Source organism: Pleurodeles waltl, chromosome 2_1, assembly GCF_031143425.1.
Source record: "Pleurodeles waltl isolate 20211129_DDA chromosome 2_1, aPleWal1.hap1.20221129, whole genome shotgun sequence".
Taxonomy (NCBI): Eukaryota; Metazoa; Chordata; class Amphibia; order Caudata; family Salamandridae; genus Pleurodeles; species Pleurodeles waltl.
The window spans coordinates 19,366,557-19,386,387 of NC_090438.1; the positions used below are offsets into that span (position 1 = coordinate 19,366,557).

The 19,831-nt window shown below is 44.2% G+C and overlaps 1 protein-coding gene across 1 annotated transcript in view; it reads left to right on the forward strand.

Moving 5' to 3' along the window:
* Positions 1–12,661, forward strand: part of LOC138258060 (nicotinamide N-methyltransferase-like) — a 108,102-nt gene extending 95,441 nt beyond the window's left edge. Inside the window, exon 3 of the mRNA XM_069205914.1 lies at positions 11,857–12,661. Coding sequence (XP_069062015.1) covers positions 11,857–12,286 — 430 coding nt within the window. The 3' untranslated portion in view covers positions 12,287–12,661. The remainder of the gene's footprint in view (positions 1–11,856) is intronic.
* The last annotated feature ends 7,170 nt before the right edge of the window (positions 12,662–19,831 follow it).

A 19,831-nucleotide genomic window follows, 5' to 3' on the forward strand; every position in this document is an offset into this window, starting at 1 on the left:
GATGTTTTTGAGATGGAGTTTCTTAGCCGAGAGTGAGCTCTTTTGCTTGCGGGGGGTCGTGTTTCACAGTTGCAGTTTGTGCTCAAGAGGCTCCCGGAGTTGGGACCGTTTGCAGTGAACCACTCTGTGCAACCCGAGGCTGCCCGACTTGTACAGTTAGCAGTTGTCATAAATAAGCAATTTAATTAACATCCATGATGCTGGCTGTAAATAAAAATAACTTTATTTATTTTCTTTGTGCCCTTTCTGCATTCTGATGTTGACAGGAGCTGCCATTCCACAATGCTCCTTTGTTGTAAAATTGTCCTTCTTCTATTTTTGCAAAATGTCCCGGTGTTTAGTGCTCAAGAGCTGATCACCCAAAACATGCACAGCGTGACTACCATTACCCTAATCACGTGGGTAGGTGACATCACTGCATGATATGCTGGTAGTCAGATAAACGTGTGGTATTAGCTCAGCATTGCATCAGTAATGAAGAGGAAGGTGAACACGTCTCGGGGCTGAACATTGAAAACGTAGTAAAGAATTTAGGTTTCTCCTTTTATAACTCATCATGTGGTTGTGGGGCAAGGAGATGCAAGACGAATGTATTGTTTAGTATAAGTAGCCCTTCCTACCCATTAGAAGGTGCCAGAGCCCTTTGCAGATATGTAGCGTGGTACACCGTGTGGGCCCAGTATTAGTGATTTAACTATGCCTTAGGGTTCATGCTTAGTTTTATTACACTATTATGTATTTTGCGCTGTGTTTCTTGTGCAGTTGTTGTACTGTTCCCCATTTGTGGAGAATAAAGGGGTGTCCTTTGAATTGTATGTGATGTTACATTGATCTTGGCTCAAGAGGGAGTAAAGCATTTTATTGGTTCCTGAAACCTGCACTGTTGAAAATAGGTTCTGTTTTATCACTCTCTCATGTTTATGACAAGTAGTTTGTAATGAGTGGTTACGAAATTGTTTCTAAATATGTTTCCTTCTCTAATGTTCTTTAAAATCTAAATTGTCACCCTCCTAAAAAGAATAGGTTTGTTTCTGTAAACTTAGGGCAATGAGAAGAGCTTTCTTGAACCTTTTAATCCTTCCCCACAATGGACGAATCACCGCAGAGTTGTAGCTACCATTGGTGCAACAGGTGCAGTAGCACCAGGTTCAGAGCCTTAACGAAGCAATCGGACACTGACAATAATGTATTTTACTATTTCAGCAGCAGTGAAGAGGACATTTTCTTTGCTTGCACCAGGGCCCATGGTGTCCTAGTTACATTACCCCCATCCTAATTTCATTTATGTTCCCTCAAAACCAGACAGACTTCTCTGTTCTCAGCCAGTCCTAATCTGATTCATTCAGGTCTGAACACAGTCTTAACATAATGCTGTATTCCCCACAGAAGCCACGGTGGAACAATGTGTTTCGCTTCCCTCTGAAAATAATAATATAAGACAATAAAATAAACAATGGCAATTTTTTCATTTTTGGTGCAGATAGAGAAAGAAGGTAAATGAAAGTGCTTTAGTTCTATTCAGGGTCACTAGAAGTTTGCGGCAGAGAGGACCATATTATGCGGCAGGGTTGACCAATCTATATGGCCAGAAAAGTCCTGTTATGCATTTACAACGCCAATAGCTTTGAACTCAAGCAAATGCTAGACCTATTGCATTGCAAATGCTTGTTATTTATTGCATTAGTGTCTCTTCTTGTATCTAAAAATGTTCATGTTTTTTCATCCATTTTGTCCTGTTTGTGACTTTTTGCATTTTCCCCCTTATTTCTCCCTTCCTTCCTTCTCCTCCTGTTTCTTTTCTTCTTCACCCCACCACCCAGCACCATGGCCGAGCAGGGCGAGGATGGTTAACAGGGGAGCAGCAGCGCAAGGGCCCTTGGACAGCCATCAGCAGTCACCCACCTTGTGGGTGGCAGCGCTGCCAAGGGGTGCAGCTCTGGCGTACCTTTAGTGAGGAGGAGTTGGCAGCACTGATTTTCTACATGCACCCTTACCTCCCCTTCATGCTGGCAGCAGGCCTAGTTTTGCTTACCCCCTGTGAGTGCATTAGTTTCATTGTGCTAGGGTACTCAGGTATGTCTGATGCACCACCCTGGTCCAGCGCACAACCCAGCAGCTGAAATACCAATAGACGGATTGAATGGACCTGCTCAACCTGCTAGGCTTTGCGATTCTGGTGTTCTACAGTGCTAACCTTTTTTTTCTGAAAAGCATGCTGCTCACACTCAGAGATGAACTATGTTTACCTTATGTTAAGAAAATTATTATGTGATCCAGTTTGAGCTACGCAGGTGCTCTGCGCTACCTAATCATACTTGTTAGTGATATCAGTGAGTTGGCATTCTCTGTGACGTTCTTTAAGTAGCTCGTAGAGTCCCAAGTAATTTCACAGTGATGTGTAGCACTAGTGTGCATCAATACTTTGCAGAAAATGGAGACTGAGCTGGTCAATCTAGGGGGCTGAGAGATGAGAATAGGATCAAAGATCTTTCATTGCAATGCATTAGTTCCAAATCTAATTTTTGTTAATGAAATAGGGATTTTAGGAATAGTATAGCCAACTCAACGATAGTCGATATTATTACTATAGGCAATCTGATTGAGATAAAGGTTAAGTTATGGCCTAATGCACACTAAGGGCCAGATGTAGGTAGAAAAGGGTTTGCGACTCGCAAATTCAGAGTCGCAAACCCATGTGCAGAATGGTGTCCCTGACACCATCTGGAATCACAAGGGGGTCGCAAATACCCACCTCATTAATATTAATGAGGTGGGTCGCAATTTGCGACCCTCTTGCGATTCCCTGCACTCACAGGGATGGTGGCCTGCTGGAGACAGCAGACCACCATGTCTGTGACTGCTTTTTTAATAAAGCAGTTTTTTTTTTGTATTGCAGCCCGTTTTCCTTAAAGGAAAACGAGTTGCAATACACTCGGGAAAATGAAACCATTTGATCCAGAAGATCGCCCGCCGGCCCAGCGGGAAAGCCCCTGCAATGAGGAAGCCGGCTCCGAATGGAGCAGGCGGAGTTGCAGGGGTGTGACGGGTGCAGTAGCACCTGTCGCGATTTTCACTGTCTGCACAGCAGACAGTAAAAATCATGGTGGGGCCCTGTTAGGGGGCCCGTGCACTGCCCATGCCAGTGGCATGGCCAGTGCAGGGGCCCCCAGGGGCCCCACGACACCCGTTCCCGCCATCCTGTTCCTGGCGGGTTTTACCGCAAGGAACAGGCTGGCGGGAAGGGGGTCGGAAACCCCATGCAGCGCCGCCATGGAGGATTCCCCGGGCCAGGGGAAATCCGGCGGTAAACCGTTGGATCCCCTTATCTGACCGCGGCTTTACCGCCGCTGTCAGAATAGCCCTGGAAGCACCGCCAGCCTGTTGGCGGTGCTTCCGTTGCCCTCCACCCTGGCGGTTTCAAACCGCCAGGGTCGGAATGAGGGCCAAACTGTTACCACGTTTGCTGGTAACCTATCTTACTACAGCCTTGAGAAAAGCACATGGTGAAAGAAATGTCTTGTTTAAGAATGCAGTGCTGGCCTAGGCAAAGAACAGCTAGATAGAGAAAATAAAACAAGACTGCAAATGTAGCTAATGTTAAAATATTAAACAAAGCTTAACAAATTATATCTGGGTTAAAGTGCACAGCGACAGGCCTAGTTCGCTAAAATAACGTGTATGAAGATACAACTAAAATAGCGACACAACACTACAATACAGGAATCGCTCAGATAGAATGCCCATAAAGAAGCCCTCGGCAATTACCACCAACAACTCAGGGAGGCCAAGAGAGCAGCTATCAATGCACGAATCGACTCAGCATCAAATCTCACAATAGTCAAAGAATAATCCAACCTAGCAGCACACAGAGAATACCATCCACCCCTCCCAAGAAGTCTGCACTATCCTCTCAGACTACTTCCACAGCAAGATCAACAACATCTTCAAACACTTTGACCCGTAATTCACAAACTGCAACCTAAACGTTCTCGACCCCCCGGCTCACACCAACAGTACGATCTCCACATGAGCACCACTCACCACTCAATCCACCTCAGCCATCATGTCATCCATTCACTCCATGGGTACCCACCAACCCATGCCTCCACCACCTATTCAACCTCAGAACCATGAGCATGGAACTCACCAGCATCCTCAACATCTCCATCATGTCTGCAGTTTTTACGGACAAATGGAAACATGTGGAAACCAAACTACTCCTGAAAAAACCCTGTGATGACCCCAAGGAGCTCAAGAATTACCGTTCTGTCTCTCTACTCCCCTACCTGGGCAAAGTGCTCAAGAAGGCCATTAATCAGCAGCTCAGCAGCTCCCTGGAAGAAAACAACTTACTGGACACCTCCCAATCATGTTTTTGCTCCAACCACAGTACCAAGGCCACATGCATCACTGCCACTGATCCTCCTTGAACCTATGAGCCGAGTTTGACACCATCTCCCACCACACCCTCCTCAAGAGACTACCCACCATCGGAATACAAAAGGACACCCTCAAATGGATTCCCTCTTCATGACGGGATACACTTAGAGAGTCTGACTATCCCCTTTCACCTCATCCTAAAGCATAATTTGCAGCATACCCCAAGGTTCATCCTTCTGCCCCATTTTGTTTAAAAACTACATGACCCCCCTTGCTAACATTGTTAGATCCCACAATCTCAATATAATCTCCTACGCAGATGATACTCAACTGATCCTCTTACTTACTGAAGACACCTCCACCACCAGAACAAACCTCGGAAACACCATGACCACGGTAGCCAACTGGATGAAAACTACCTGCCTGAAGCACAACTCTGACATGAAGGAAGTCCTGGTCTCCAGCAAAACCCCCTCTATTTGGCACCATAGCTGGTGGCCAGCCAAACTCAGACCCACTCCCACACCTACAGACCATGCTCACAACCTGGTCATCATCCTTGACAGTAAGCTAACCATGAAGCAACAGATCAATGCAGTTGCCTCCTCCTACTTCCACACTTTCTGCATGCTCTACAGAATCTTCAGATGGATCCCAGCCAACACCAGGACAACCATCAAACAGGCCCTAATCACCAGTTGCCTTGAATACATTAATGCTCCTAAAGAGGCTCCAGACAACGCAGAACACTGCTGCCAGATTCATCCTGGACCATCCAGTAGCACCCACATCACCCCCACCTGAGAAACCTCCACTGGATCCCTGTCCAGAAGAGATGGCATTTGAAGTTTCTCACGCATGCCTACAAAGCCCTACAGGACCAAGGACCAGACTACATCAACCACGTCTACACTTCCACCAACCCACCAGACACCTCTGCTCTTGCCCTCTGGCCCTCACACACACATCTAGAATCTGGTGTAACCCCAGCTGCAGCCACTCTTGTTCTTAAATCTCTGCTAAGGCCTGGAACAGCCTACCGCTTCCCTTCTATACTACATCCTCAGTGGCAGACTTCAGGAAGATACTCTAGACCTGGCGCTTCAAAAGAGACATTGCACCCCAGTGCCCAGATACCCATAGGGGTGACATTGACAAGCTCTACAAATGACTGATTGATTGATGGACTGGAACCGAGGTTTACAGCCACTGTACCAGTAGAGGGATCTCCTGTACTGCCACTGGCAAGGAGTCTTGGAAGCTCCTGTACTGCCACGGGCACAGAGACTCACAGCTGCAATGCCAGTAGAAGGAGCTCCTGTACTGCAATGGGCACAGAGTCTCACAGTGGCCCTGCCAGTAGAGGATGCTCCTGTACTGTGGCTGGCACAGAGGCTCACAGCCGCTGTGCCAGCAGAGGGAGCTGCTCCTGTACTGCCACAGGCAAAGAGAATCACAGCTACCATGCCGGTAGAGGGAACTCCTGTACATCCACTGGCAGACAGTCTCACAGCAGCTGGTAGAGGGCATGCCTGTACTGCCGCTGGCACTGAGTCTCACAGCGGCCGTGCCAATAGAGGGAGCTCCTGTACTACCATTGACACAGAGGCTCACAACCGACGTACTGGTAGAAGAGCTCCTGTACTGTAAGGTACAAAGTCTTACAATGGCACTGCCAGTAGAGGGAGCTCCTGTATTGCCACTGGCACGGAGCCTCACAGTGGCCATGCCAGAAGATGGAGTTTTTGGGATGGTGCAGTGGACCAGTAATGAGAATAGTGCAAAGATATTGGAAAACTCCCATGTACAAGCCTGTCTGTGGTACTGTCCCAACAATAACGTACATTACCAAGGGAAAGGTAGATGGGGAACTCAGAAACATGAGGAATGTGCCATGGGTGTTTTGCAGTTGAACCTTATGGCACTTTATTATGTTGACTTACATAACAAAGAAGCTTTTGATAATCAATCAGTCAATCAAATATTTGTAGATCATGACTTATAACTGGGGGGATATCAAGGCCGTGAAGGAGGATGCAGGTCAGTCAAAGAGCCAGGTCTTGAGGTCCTTCCTGAACTGAGCCAGCAAGGGTGACTGCTTGAGGTGAATCAGCAGCATGTTTCAGGCCTGCTTGGTGAGGTAGGAGAAGGATCTACCTCCAACTATGTTCTTACGGATCCTATTCCATTAAAAACTGAATCAAATAGACACCCAGCCTCTTGAGTCGTGGTTGCTTACATATTCCTAAAGAAAAACACAAACTACTCCAAGAACATGCAACAAGCCCTCCATCTGTTTGTAATTCCCAAGTGCTTATTGGCAAAAAGTCTACTTCCATAACACATTTCAACCTCAACCAGGTCTTAATCATATAGCAATACAGAATAGGTGAGTTACTCTGCTTTTTGTTGGAAAATGGGTTATTGGTATGGGCAGGTAAGTACATACACTTAGCAATAGGCCACTAACCTCCACTTAGGTCTCATTAAATTAAACCTAGCTCAACCCTTGGTAGCTTGGCAACAAGCAACAAGGCTTAACTTAGGTGACAAATGTGTAAAGCATTTAAAAATCACAAAACAGTAAATAAGTAAAACACAAACACAATAAAAATCCAACACTAATTTATGAAAATAGATTGTATTTTAATCTTTAAAATGACACCAAAATGAATAAAATCAGATAAAGGGAAACGGAGATTTGAATTTTCAAAGAATTAATGCTTTTTAGAACATAGAAACGAATAGCGCCAATCTGGTCATCTGGCACCTGGACGGGGCAAAGTCAAAGTTTAAGGCCGACCGCGGTGGAGCCCTGCTCGTCTACAGCCTGCGGAAGGCCTCGGTCAAAAGTTTACCTTCGGACTTAGTTGATTTCTTGAAGATATTCTTCAGCGGGACCAAGTTGCCAGTCCAATCCGACCTCCTGGAACTCTTCCTCGGATACTCATCCCGAAAGCCCTCGTGGAGATTTTTACCTTCAGACTTAGTTGGTTTTTCAAGGTGAAAATCCTTCTACCGGGGCAAACCTGAATCTTGATCTGACTTCCCTGGATCCCTCTTTGGATACACTGCCTGGGAGGTCCCGGTCAACTTTCTATGTTCAGACTTAGTTACTTTTTCAGAGATTTTATTCACTGGGATGAACCTGTAAGTCAGGCTGGGTCATCGTTGAGGCAAGCCAGCTAGAGTTGCCGCAGTGGATCGGTCCCTTTATGGAGCTTTTTCCCAAAAGTTTTCCAAACGTCTCCAAACTGGATCTTCTTCTAGATGTTCTTTTAAGCTTCTTTTGAGGTCCATAGCTCACCCCAAGGTTTCAGAAGCTCTGATATGCTCCTTGAAGGTGCAGACTACAACTCCCAGAATGCACCTGGCACAAACTCCAAAACGACCACTGGACAGTGGTCAGCTGGTCAGTTTCTTCAGGAGTTGGTGCAGGGACTCTGGTTAGCAATTTTTCACCTGTAGCAAATAGGGAGTCACTCCTTGACCCAGTTGAAGTTAGGCAAAGACCTTCTTGGAGTGAAGCCCAAGTGTGCAGCTGGTGCAGTCCTCTAGAGTGCAGTGTACAGGTGCAGGTCAGGGGTCCAGCAGGGCAGTCCTTTTTCTCCTGTAGTTCTTCCTTGTTGGAAAATGGTAGGGATCTGAGATGTGGGTGCAGTTCTGCCAGTTTCATCCTTGCTCCTGGGTGAAAAACAGGGGAGTCCTGGTTTCCAATCAGGTGCAGGGTCCTTCCCCCTGTGATGACCACTTCCTGGGAAGTGTGGCAAAAATCAATCCCAGGGAGCAACATTTCTCAAAAATTCATCATGGCTGAAAGTGATTTTTGGAGGTTACATCTGGCTGAGCCCACCCACTGGTGTGGCTAAGAATGTTAAACACGCCCTTCTCCTGCCCTCTCCTAATCTAATCAGGGGGACACCTAATTGTCTGAGTTTTCAGGATGTAAGGGAGGTGCAGGGTTTCTCCAAATGTCCTTCCCTGTCTTTGAAGACCAGTTTGGCAGCCCTCCCCCTTCCTGCTTCACCATCTGCCGAGGGGAGACCTCCTCCCCCAGGCACATCTCTTTGTGTTCAGCCCAGGCTATTTCACAACTCATCAAGTCAGCCTGGTCAGGCTGCCAGAGGCTGGCGGGATCAGAGCACAGCACTACAGGGCTAAAGTTGACAACGTTTTAGGTACAGTTCAAAACTCTTTACCTGCACAAGTTATATTAAATCCAATGAGGGATTTATTATAACTAATAATTTGATGAAGTCTCCCCATTCTAGCCTATGGAGGCAAATCACTACAATGAGGGAAAACAAATTTGGTTGTTTTACCTCACCAGGGCTTATAAAACTATTTTTATAAGGTCCCTGCCTTATCGTTACATGACACACAGACCTAGGGGCACATAGGGCACACCTTAGGGGTGACGTATATGTAAAATAAGGTAGTTTTAGACTTTGGAACTACTTTTAATTCCAAAGTCGAATTTGCATGTAACTTTAATTTAAAAGCAGCCAGCAAGGCAGGCCTGCCTTTAAAAGGACACTGGGCACCTCAGCAGTGCACCTATGGGTGCACTACCTATGCTGTGGTCCCTAAACCTACATGCCCTACCATATACTAGGGACTTATAGATAGGTTGACTCAGCCATTTATAACTAGCCTAATTTGCATAGTCATTTTACTCAGATCATCGGCCCTGGACTGGTTAATAGTACCCAGGGCACCATCAAAGTCAGGAAAACACCAGCAAAAAGTGAAAAATGGGAGCTAAAAGTTACGGGGGCTCTGCAATCCGCCCTGTTTTCATACACTTTTGTAAAAGTTATATGTATAATCATTGAAGAGAGACTGTAGATTAGATAACGATAACACCAAATCATCATTAGCACTATAGTGACATTGTTAAATAGAAAATCAGTGAATACACTCAATGTAATAATCTCAATAAAACTAATCAAACTCTGTTGATTTCATTTGCAGCTCATAACAGCCTTTAAATCTATGTTTTCACTGATTATTCATTTCTCCGTTATTCAGTTCTTTTAAACTCAGCATCAGAAAAATCCAAACATATACAGATCCACACATTGCCTCAAAGGAGTCAATTCCGTGTAAGGCAAGCAATCGAATATATTGTGAATAATTTAAGAGCCATAAAATCACCATTCCTTATCAAAGAAACCCAGGACCAGAGCGAAGGAGTCAGGGTGTGTGTACCCTGACCCTTTTTTAACATTTTTCCCTGGGACAGAAGTGTTGCCAGCCATTCCGATCTCAGCCTGAGATCGGGAGAGGTTTTGAATCCTTTGCGTCCCTGTCTATATAAATTGGGATATTGTAAATTTCTCAAACATTACTGAGCAGATTTACACAAAATAGTAAAAGGTCTCCTTCTGGACCAGTAGCTACCTTTCTGCAAAATGTATTTCTGGTCAGTAGTTTTGGCGCTTTTGCAGTTCAAATTTTCCTATGGAGATATGAATGGGAAAATGCATTTTTTTACCCCCCCCCATTTCTCACCCCCTGCTTGATGGATGACCCCAAAACCTTCCAGACAGCAACTGAAGTGGCGTCTGTTGTTTTTCAGAAAATTTTGCAATGATTCGTCAAATGACCCCAATGTTATTAGGAAAGCAAAAAACACTTTTGCTATAGAAAATACGTCCTAACTATAACGACCTAGTGACTCATGTTTCTGGGTTAAATTCCTTGATCAGCAGAGAAAAAGATACAAATATTTCACCCTGGAAATGTTCCAAATATTTATTTCCTTGTTGAAAGACAGAGTGCGTGGCTCTTCAGCTTGTCTGATTACAGGCGCCTGATTAGTCTCTTTAAATACCAGCCTCGCCCCAGTGGGCCTCAAGTGAGTTACAATGCACGCTGGTTACGGTAGTCCTGCATATTATATCATTTTACCCCAAGTGGGTTGCTGGAGCCAAACGAAATAATGAAAAAAGTACATAACCTATGTAGGCAAATACAAAGTAAGATTGTTGGATTTGCTGTGAATATCCCAACCAGATTGCTCAAATGTGACAATCCATTTTAGTCACACAGACCTGCTCTGACGTACAGTGGTGCTGCTTTCCCGGCTGGACAGGCCGGTTATTTATAGCAAAACAAAGTTGTCCTCTGTGAAAGCACACTCCCAACAGGTTATATTATATATATATATATATATATATATATATATATATATATATATATATGAGCCATCTGTGGCTAGAACAGTGCAATCTGGCACTCTGAATATATTTCAGATATTCCATCATGGGACGTAGGGCCAGATGAAGGTAGCTATTTCCATGTTGCAAATGGTCCAAATCACAGAATCAGGCCATTTGCGACATGGAATTAGCATTTTGGCATTCGGTATTCTATTCACCGAATCACAAAATAGGCTAGCAAGCCACTTTTTGGATGGACCGTACCGAAGACGTCCCTTCCAAATAGCAAGTTGCAGTGGTATGTAAGATTGTTTTGTGACTGTGAATGCGGGTGCAAAACACTTGCAGACACCACAGTTGCCACCAGCTTCAAGTTGGTCATACCCATTTCGGAATGGTGGCACCAACATTTTTGCAGAGCAGCAAGTGGTCTCAGGGACTTCTGATGACTGAAAAAATGTAAAGAAAACTTTTCATTTTTTGTTTGCAATGCATCTCATCTCGTTTTCCCTTAAGGATACGGGGCTGCATTTAAAAAAATACTGCTTTATTTAAAAAGTAGTCACAGACACGGTGGTCTGAAGTCCCTGTGAGTGTGGCCTTTCCCAATGGGGAGGGAAATTGTAACCTGCCCTATGAATATTAATGTTAGATCATTTGTGATCCCATTGGAAATCGCTAAACGTGCCTGAGACACATTTGTACAATTCATATTGCGAGTCTCTAATTGCGATTTGCAATGAATCACAATTAGAGATTCTCAAAATGAATTGGTGGTACATCTGGCTCTAAGTGCCTGTTCACATGCATGGGACAAGTTGGATAATTGGAGGATGTTGTGTTTTCTAACATTAGTCACAACAACATTTCCTGTAACAAGCATTAGCATATTTCCTTGTTCTTTCCTGGTGTTAGGTGTATCCCATGTATGATAACACATGTTTGCCTTCCTAACATGTCATGTAAATGACTGGTTCAGTCATTTTAGCTGTACATTTTAGAGGAATGAATGTATTACTTTGTGGGAAAATATAATTTTGTCTATTATTACTTTGTCATGCATCATTATATTTGTGTCATTGGTGAATATAGCATGTTTGTTTTGTTTAAATATTGAAAATACAGTTTGTGTAGTTTTGGGGAATGTATAGGGATGTACACACACAAAGACACACACACACACACACACATATCTTCCCTTTACATACATTGCATATATAATCATAAAAACTAGCTATGAACATGTCATAACGTTAAAGAAAGGAACTTGTTTTTACTCCAGAATTTACTGTGTTTATCTATTTATTTTTAGGGACGCCTGGCCTGAGAAGCAAAGTAGCTTACAAAGAAAAATCAATCACATTCTTAAATATGACATCAGCAAATGTAACCCTTTCTCTCCCACCGTCCTGCCTCCGGCTGACTGCCTGATCTTGCCTCATTGTTTGGAGCTTCACGTGACAGACAAAGAAGGCTTCTGCAGTGCTTTAAAGAATGCATCATCACTGTTAAAAAATGGAGGGAATTTAATAATGATATCGTGCCTCGAAGCCACTTTTTACATGGTTGGGAGCTTCAAGTTTCCCCATCTATGTATGGATGAGAGTTTTATAAGGAAAGCGCTAACTGATGCTGACTATGACATCGAGGAGCTGCATGTATTCCGTAGGACAGTTAATAAATTATATGACATGGCAGATTATAGTGCTCTGATAGTTGTTCATGCTCGAAAAATTTTTTAAATGTACTTATGAATCCTAACTGATAGACATGACAACTACAGAGAGGAAAGGAATATATTGGAATAGATGGTCTCTGTACTGAAATGAGTTTCTGCTGTTTCCTCCTTTGTTAACCACATTGCTACTGACATCAGTGGTGCTCTGCTCTCACTGCTTGGCTGCTGGACTTTGTATCTGGCGATAATGCTTCCTTCAACTGTGCTATGTTATGTTTCAGTCAATCACTCCATGTCCTTTACTGCAAGGTCATATGGATTGAAGCTCAGTGATTGGGAAACCTGCTGATTTGATCTTGCATCTGGTAGCTTTTTGCAGCTGAAAAGGTTAATCAAATCTTACAATAAAAGAATTGCTCATTTTTGCAAGGAATTTAAATCTTGTATGTTTGTTCTGTAATGTGTGCTAATGTCCATACATCAATGTTTCAGGTACTGAGTGGATATTTTGCATGGAAGGGGGGGCTACCTCCCTCTTTCCACTATCTACCAACTCCCAATGTACATTTTGTTGTATTTAAACACAACTGTAAAAATCGACAGTGAAATGTGTACTAACAGGATGTCGGTAATTCTAATGATTTGTGTACTACACTGCATGACGCAGAGGGATTCCAGTTCTGCATGTTAGGTTTAAATAGTTTCTGTTAAATATTTGCAAAAGGTTTAAACAGTATTCTGTTAATAGCACAACACAACAGTGAGGATGGGCCCAGCCCTGGTTTGCATCCCCTCAGCCTCATCTTCCTCATCCCACCCTTACCTCCACGTCCCACCCTCACCACCCTACATCTTTTCTTCCTTGGAACCATCTTATGGACCACACAACACCCATGGATTTTGATGCATTCCCGGATTTACCAAACGTGGTAGACCTGGGTACGTGCCAGGACTGCTACAACCCCCCAGGTGAGGTGTAACAAGGAGAAATATTTATTTCCCCTCATTTCTTCCTCTTTCAATGTGTGCGGCATTGAGTAGCACGCATGGAAAGTGCAAACTGCCTCATGGTGTCCCTTCCTACAGAAACACAATCCTCCTTAGAACTGCATGATTGTGCAAGGATGCCTCCATTGGTGCTAGAAAGCCATAAAGACACCAGAGCAGGGAGAAGGCAAGAATCCTATATATTCTTTTAAATACTGAACACTCCTGCCCTTTCTGTCACACAGAGCAGCCCAGCAAGGTAACTTGCTGCACTGTGCTGTTTGACTTTCTCATAAATATGACCCAGGGCATATTTGTTGCTTAGCCCGTCTTCTTAGTAGGTTTTGTTGTTCCCTCTCCTAATCTTGATATGTGTAAAAATTATATTTTTGTCTGTAACATGCCTGGAGCAAGGAACCCCAGATTTTCAGATATAGAATGATCTGTTGTGGTGGATGAGATAATTAGGGTAGAGCTAAGGTTGTTTGCTGCCCTTGTTCAACTATTACCCAGAAAAGGCAAATGTGGGAGAGAACCATCACAAGAGTGAATGAGTGAACAGGCGCTCGCCGGAGGAAATTAAAAAGTGCTGGAATGATCTGAGGAGCAGAGTGTGCTCCCTGGCTTCAAAAGGATGCTTGGAGGCCCAGCAGGCTGGGATCATTAACCTCTAACTTTGGGAGGATTGAGAATGGAATACTCCACACGGAAGGTTTCGCAGGAATCCCTGGTGGATTGGAGACTGGTAAGTGAAATGATGATGTCACTTAGCAACTGTCATCATCATTATATTTATACTTATATAAGTATAATTATGTTCCATAAGTTGTATTTTTAAAGTGTAATTTTACCTAAATGAATGCATGTTTTATCTTAATAGTCAATTGTAACATTATGATCGATCTTTGTTCTTTCTTCATACTTCATCACTTCATTCTTACTAAGTAATCAGTATAGTCATGCGTCTTTACTCATTTGTATTCGTTCTAGACTGCTAGCAGGAATCCATCATGTTTTTTTTACATTCCTAGCACCTGCATTAGTTTTAGCTTTACAAATGTTTATGTTTGTTTTTATGGATCTATTAAATAGCTAGAGCATATTTTCTGAGGTATACTAATTTGTACCACATTATCAAAGACTTACTTATGGTCCACAACTACTTCCACAATGTTAGTGGTCATTGGCTGCATCTCACATAATGCATCACAGTAGTTTTAAGTGTGCTTCATGGTATATGTTTCGCTAATAACAGCTCTAGACACAAGTCTCATTTATCACTAAATCTAGATAGTATTAATACTGAAAGATATGTTCAATTAACCTGTTTTCTCTCAGTTATTTCTATATGGAATCTGTGTACATAGGTTAATAAACTCACTGCTGCATTCTCAGGTTGTCTGTAGCCCTTCAAATAATGGTGGATGTCAAACAGATATTAACAGATATTCAGACGATAGAAAGTCATATTGTTGCCAATATTATAATGGAAAAGGTACATGTCAAACAAGCTAAAGCACAATACTGCTGTTCTAATATAACTAACTGCTTCTGTGATTTATGCCGAGGATGCTACCACCTTTATGTTACTTACATTCACATTCTAATCAACCATTCATAACAATGAAAATTTGTCTTCTGTAATATTATCCACATACATCTGCCAATGGGTCTTCTGTAATGTCGTCCACATACATCTGCCAATGGGTCTTCTGTAACATCGTCCACATACATCTGCCAATGGGTCTTCTGTAATATCATCCACATACATCTGCCAATGGGTCTTCTGTAATATCGTCGACATACATCTGCCAATGTGTCTTCTGTAATATCATCCACATACATCTGCCAATGGGTCTTCTGTAATATCGTCAACATACATCTGCCAATGGGTCTTCTGTAATATCGACCACATACATCTGCCAATGGGTCTACTGTAATACCATCCACATACATCTGCCAATGGGTCTTCTGTAATATCGACCACATACATCTGCCAATGGGTCTACTGTAATATCATCCACATACATCTGCCAATGGGTCCTTTGTAATATTGTCCACATACATCTGCCAATGGGTCTTCTGTAATATCGTTGACATACATCTGCCAATGGGTCTTCTGTAATATCGACCACATACATCTGCCAATGGGTCTTCTGTAATATCGTCAACATACATCTGCCAATGGGTCTTCTGTAATATCGACCACATACATCTGCCAATGGGTCTTCCGTAATATCGACCACATACATCTGCCAATGGGTCTTCTGTAATATCATCCACATACATCTGCCAATCGGTCTTCTGTAATATCGTCCACATACATCTGCCAATGGGTCTTCTGTAACATCGTCCACATACATCTGCCAATGGGTCTTCTGTAATATCATCCACATACATCTGCCAATGGGTCTTCTGTAATATCGTCGACATACATCTGCCAATGGGTCTTCTGTAATATCGACCATATACATCTGTGTGAGAAAGCAAGCCTCTTTCTAGCCTTGTTACCCCCACTTTTGGCATGTTTGTGAGTGTATGTCAGGATGTTTGTCACTGTTTTCACTGTCTCACTGGGATCCTGATGGCTAGGCCCCAGTGCTCATAGTAAAAACACTATGTTTTCAGTATGTTTGTTATGTGTCACTGGGACCCTGCTAGTCAGGACCCCAGTGCTCATAAGGTTGTGGCCTATATGTATGTGTCACTGGGACCCTGTCACACAGGGCCCCAGTGCTCATAGGTGTGCATGTATGTGTTCCCTGTGTGGTGCCTAACTGTCTCACTGAGGCTCTGCTAACCAGAACCTCAGTGGTTATGCTCTCTCATTACTTTCAAATTGTCACTAACAGGCTAGTGACCAATTTTACCAATTTACATTGGCTTACTGGAACACCCTTATAATTCCCTAGTATATGGTACTGAGGTACCCAGCGTATTGGGGTTCCAGGAGATCCCTATGGGCTGCAGCATTTCTTTTGTCACCCATAGGGAGCTCTGACAATTCTTACACAGGCCTGCCACTGCAGCCTGAGTGAAATAACGTCCACGTTATTTCACAGCCATTTTACACTGCACTTAAGTAACTTATAAGTCACCTATATGTCTAACCTTTACCTGGTAAAGGTTAGGTGCAAAGTTACTTAGTGTGAGGGCACCCTGGCACTAGCCAAGGTGCCCCCACATTGTTCAGAGCCAATTCCCTGAACTTTGTGAGTGCGGGGACACCATTACACGCGTGCACTACATATAGGTCACTACCTATATGTAGCTTCACAATGGTAACTCCGAATATGGCCATGTAACATGTCTATGATCATGGAATTGCCCCCTCTATGCCATCCTGGCATAGTTGGCACAATCCCATGATCCCAGTGGTCTGTAGCACAGACCCTGGTACTGCCAAACTGCCCTTCCTGGGGTTTCACTGCAGCTGCTGCTGCTGCCAACCCCTCAGACAGGCATCTGCCCTCCTGGGGTCCAGCCAGGCCTGGCCCAGGATGGCAGAACAAAGAACTTCCTCTGAGAGAGGGTGTGACACCCTCTCCCTTTGGAAAATGGTGTGAAGGCAGGGGAGGAGTAGCCTCCCCCAGCCTCTGGAAATGCTTTGTTGGGCACAGAGGTGCCCAATTCTGCATAAGCCAGTCTACACCGGTTCAGGGACCCCTTAGCCCCTGCTCTGGTGCGAAACTGGACAAAGGAAAGGGGAGTGACCACTCCCCTGACCTGCACCTCCCCTGGGAGGTGTCCAGAGCTCCTCCAGTGTGCTCCAGACCTCTGCCATCTTGGAAACAGAGGTGCTGCTGGCACACTGGACTGCTCTGAGTGGCCAGTGCCACCAGGTGACGTCAGAGACTCCTGCTGATAGGCTCCTTCAGGTGTTAGTAGCCTATCCTCTCTCCTAAGTAGCCAAACCCTCTTTTCTGGCTATTTAGGGTCTCTGGGGAAACTTTAGATAACGAATGCATGAGCTCAGCCGAGTTCCTCTGCATCTCTCTCTTCACCTTCTGATAAGGAATCGACTGCTGACCGCGCTGGAAGCCTGCAAACCTGCAACATAGTAGCAAAGACGACTACTGCAACTCTGTAACGCTGATCCTGCCGTCTTCTCGACTGTTTTCCTGCTCGTGCATGCTGGGGGGGTAGCCTGCCTCCTCTCTGCACCAGAAGCTCCGAAGAAATCTCCCGTGGGTCGACGGAATCTTCCCCCTGCAACCGCAGGCAACAAAAAGCTGCATTACCGGTCCCTTGGGTCTCCTCTCAGCATGACGAGCGAGGTCCCTCGAATCCAGCGACTCTGTCCAAGTGACCCCCACAGTCCAGTGACTCTTCAGTCCAAGTTTGGTGGAGGTAAGTCCTTGCCTCACCTCGCTGGGCTGCATTGCTGGGAACCGCGACTTTGCAGCTACTCCGGCCCCTGTGCACTTCCGGCAGAAATCCTTTGTGCACAGCCAAGCCTGGGTCCACGGCACTCTAACCTGCATTGCACGACTTTCTAAGTTGGTCTCCGGCGACGTGGGACTCCTTTGTGCAACTTTGGCGAGCACTGTTTCACGCATCCTTGTAGTGCCTGTTTCTGGCACTTTTCCGGGTGCTACCTGCTTCAGTGAGGGCTCTTTGTCTTGCTCGACGTCTCCTCTCTCTTCAGGTCCAATTTGCGACCTCCTGGTCCCTCCTGGGCCCCAGCAGCGTCCAAAAACGCCAAACACACAATTTGCGGCTAGCCAGGCTTGTTGGCGTTCTTTCGGTGGGAAAACACTTCTGCACGACTCTCCAAGGCGAGAGGGATCTGTCCACCAAAGGGAAAGTCTCTAGCCCTTTTTGTTCCTGCAGAAACCTCAGCTTCTTCTGTCCAGTCGAAGCTTCTTTGCACCCGCAGCTGGCATTTCCTGGGCATCTGCCCATCTCCGACTTGCTTGTGACTTTTGGACTTGGTCCCCTTGTTCCACAGGTACCCTAGATTGGAAATCCACAGTTGTTGCATTGCTGGTTTGTGTCTTTCCTGCATTATTCCTCTAACACGACTATTTTGTCCTTAGGGGAACTTTAGTGCACTTTGCACTCACTTTTCAGGGTCTTAGGGAGGGTTATTTTTCTAACTCTCACTATTTTCTAATAGTCCCAGCGACCCTCTACAAGGTCACATAGGTTTGGGGTCCATTCGTGGTTCGCATTCCACTTTTGGAGTATATGGTTTGTGTTGCCCCTATCCCTATGTTTCCCCATTGCATCCTATTGTAACTATACATTGTTTGCACTGTTTTCTAAGACTATACAGCATATTTTTGCTATTGTGTATATATATCTTGTGTATATTTCCTATCCTCTCACTGAGGGTACACTCTAAGATACTTTGGCATATTGTCATAAAAATAAAGTACCTTTATTTTTAGTATAACTGTGTATTGTGTTTTCTAATGATATTGTGCATATGACACTAAGTGGTACTGTAGTAGCTTCACACGTCTCCTAGTTCAGCCTAAGCTGCTCTGCTAAGCTACCATTATCTACCAGCCTAAGCTGCTAGACACCCTATACACTAATAAGGGATAACTGGGCCTGGTGCAAGGTGCAAGTACCCCTTGGTACTCACTACAAGCCAGTCCAGCCTCCTACATTGGTTGTGCAGTGGTGGGATAAGTGCTTGAGACTACTTACCACTCTTGTCATTGTACTTTTCATAAGAGAAAAATATACAAAACAAGGTCAGTGTATATACACATAGCCAAAAAGTTTTGCATTTCCTCTTTTCACTCTTTTCTAAGTGCTGAAAAGTACTTCTAAACTTTCAAAAAGTTCTTAAAAGTTTAAAAAGTTTTTTTTCTGTCTTTCCAAAAAGTTCTGAAAACTTTTTTCTCTTTTTCTATCACTTTAACTCTCTCTAAAAAATGTCTGGCACAGGCCAAAGTGTTGATCTGTCCAAACTTGCATATGACAACCTTAGCTGGAAAAGAGCAAGGAGTCTCTGTATAGAGAGAGGTTTGAGTGTAGGGAAGAATCCTTCCTTGGAACTATTACTAAACATGCTTAGAGAACAGGATAAGGCCATAGGTGCCCCATCTGTTGAAAAAGTACCTAATAGTTCCCAATCTCATTCAGGGACTCCCCCAGGAAAAGATTCAGGAAAGAAACTTCCTAGCCTGCCCATTACTAGACAATCTAGCATAGATGGTAATGATGATGAGCCACACCAAATAAATAGTGTTGTCTCACATCATAGCAAAAGCATTTATTCTCACCATACTGGTAGTAATGTTTCTGTAAACCAAGCTGTTAGGGTGGCTTCTGTAAGGGACAGGTCTCCTTCTGTTCATTCCCATCATAGCTCTGTTTCTAGAAATGTCCCTCCCACCAACCCTGATGACAGAATGTTAGAGAGGGAACTCAATAAGTTGAGGGTGGAACAAACCAGACTGAAGCTTAAAAAGCAACAGCTGGATTTGGATAGACAGTCTTTTGAATTAGAGAAGGAAAGACAGAAGTTGGGTTTAGATACCCATGGTGGCAGCAGCAGTATTCCCCATAGTCATCCTGCAAAAGAGCATGATTCCAGGAATCTGCACAAGATAGTTCCCCCTTATAAGGAGGGGGATGACATTAACAAGTGGTTTGCTGCACTTGA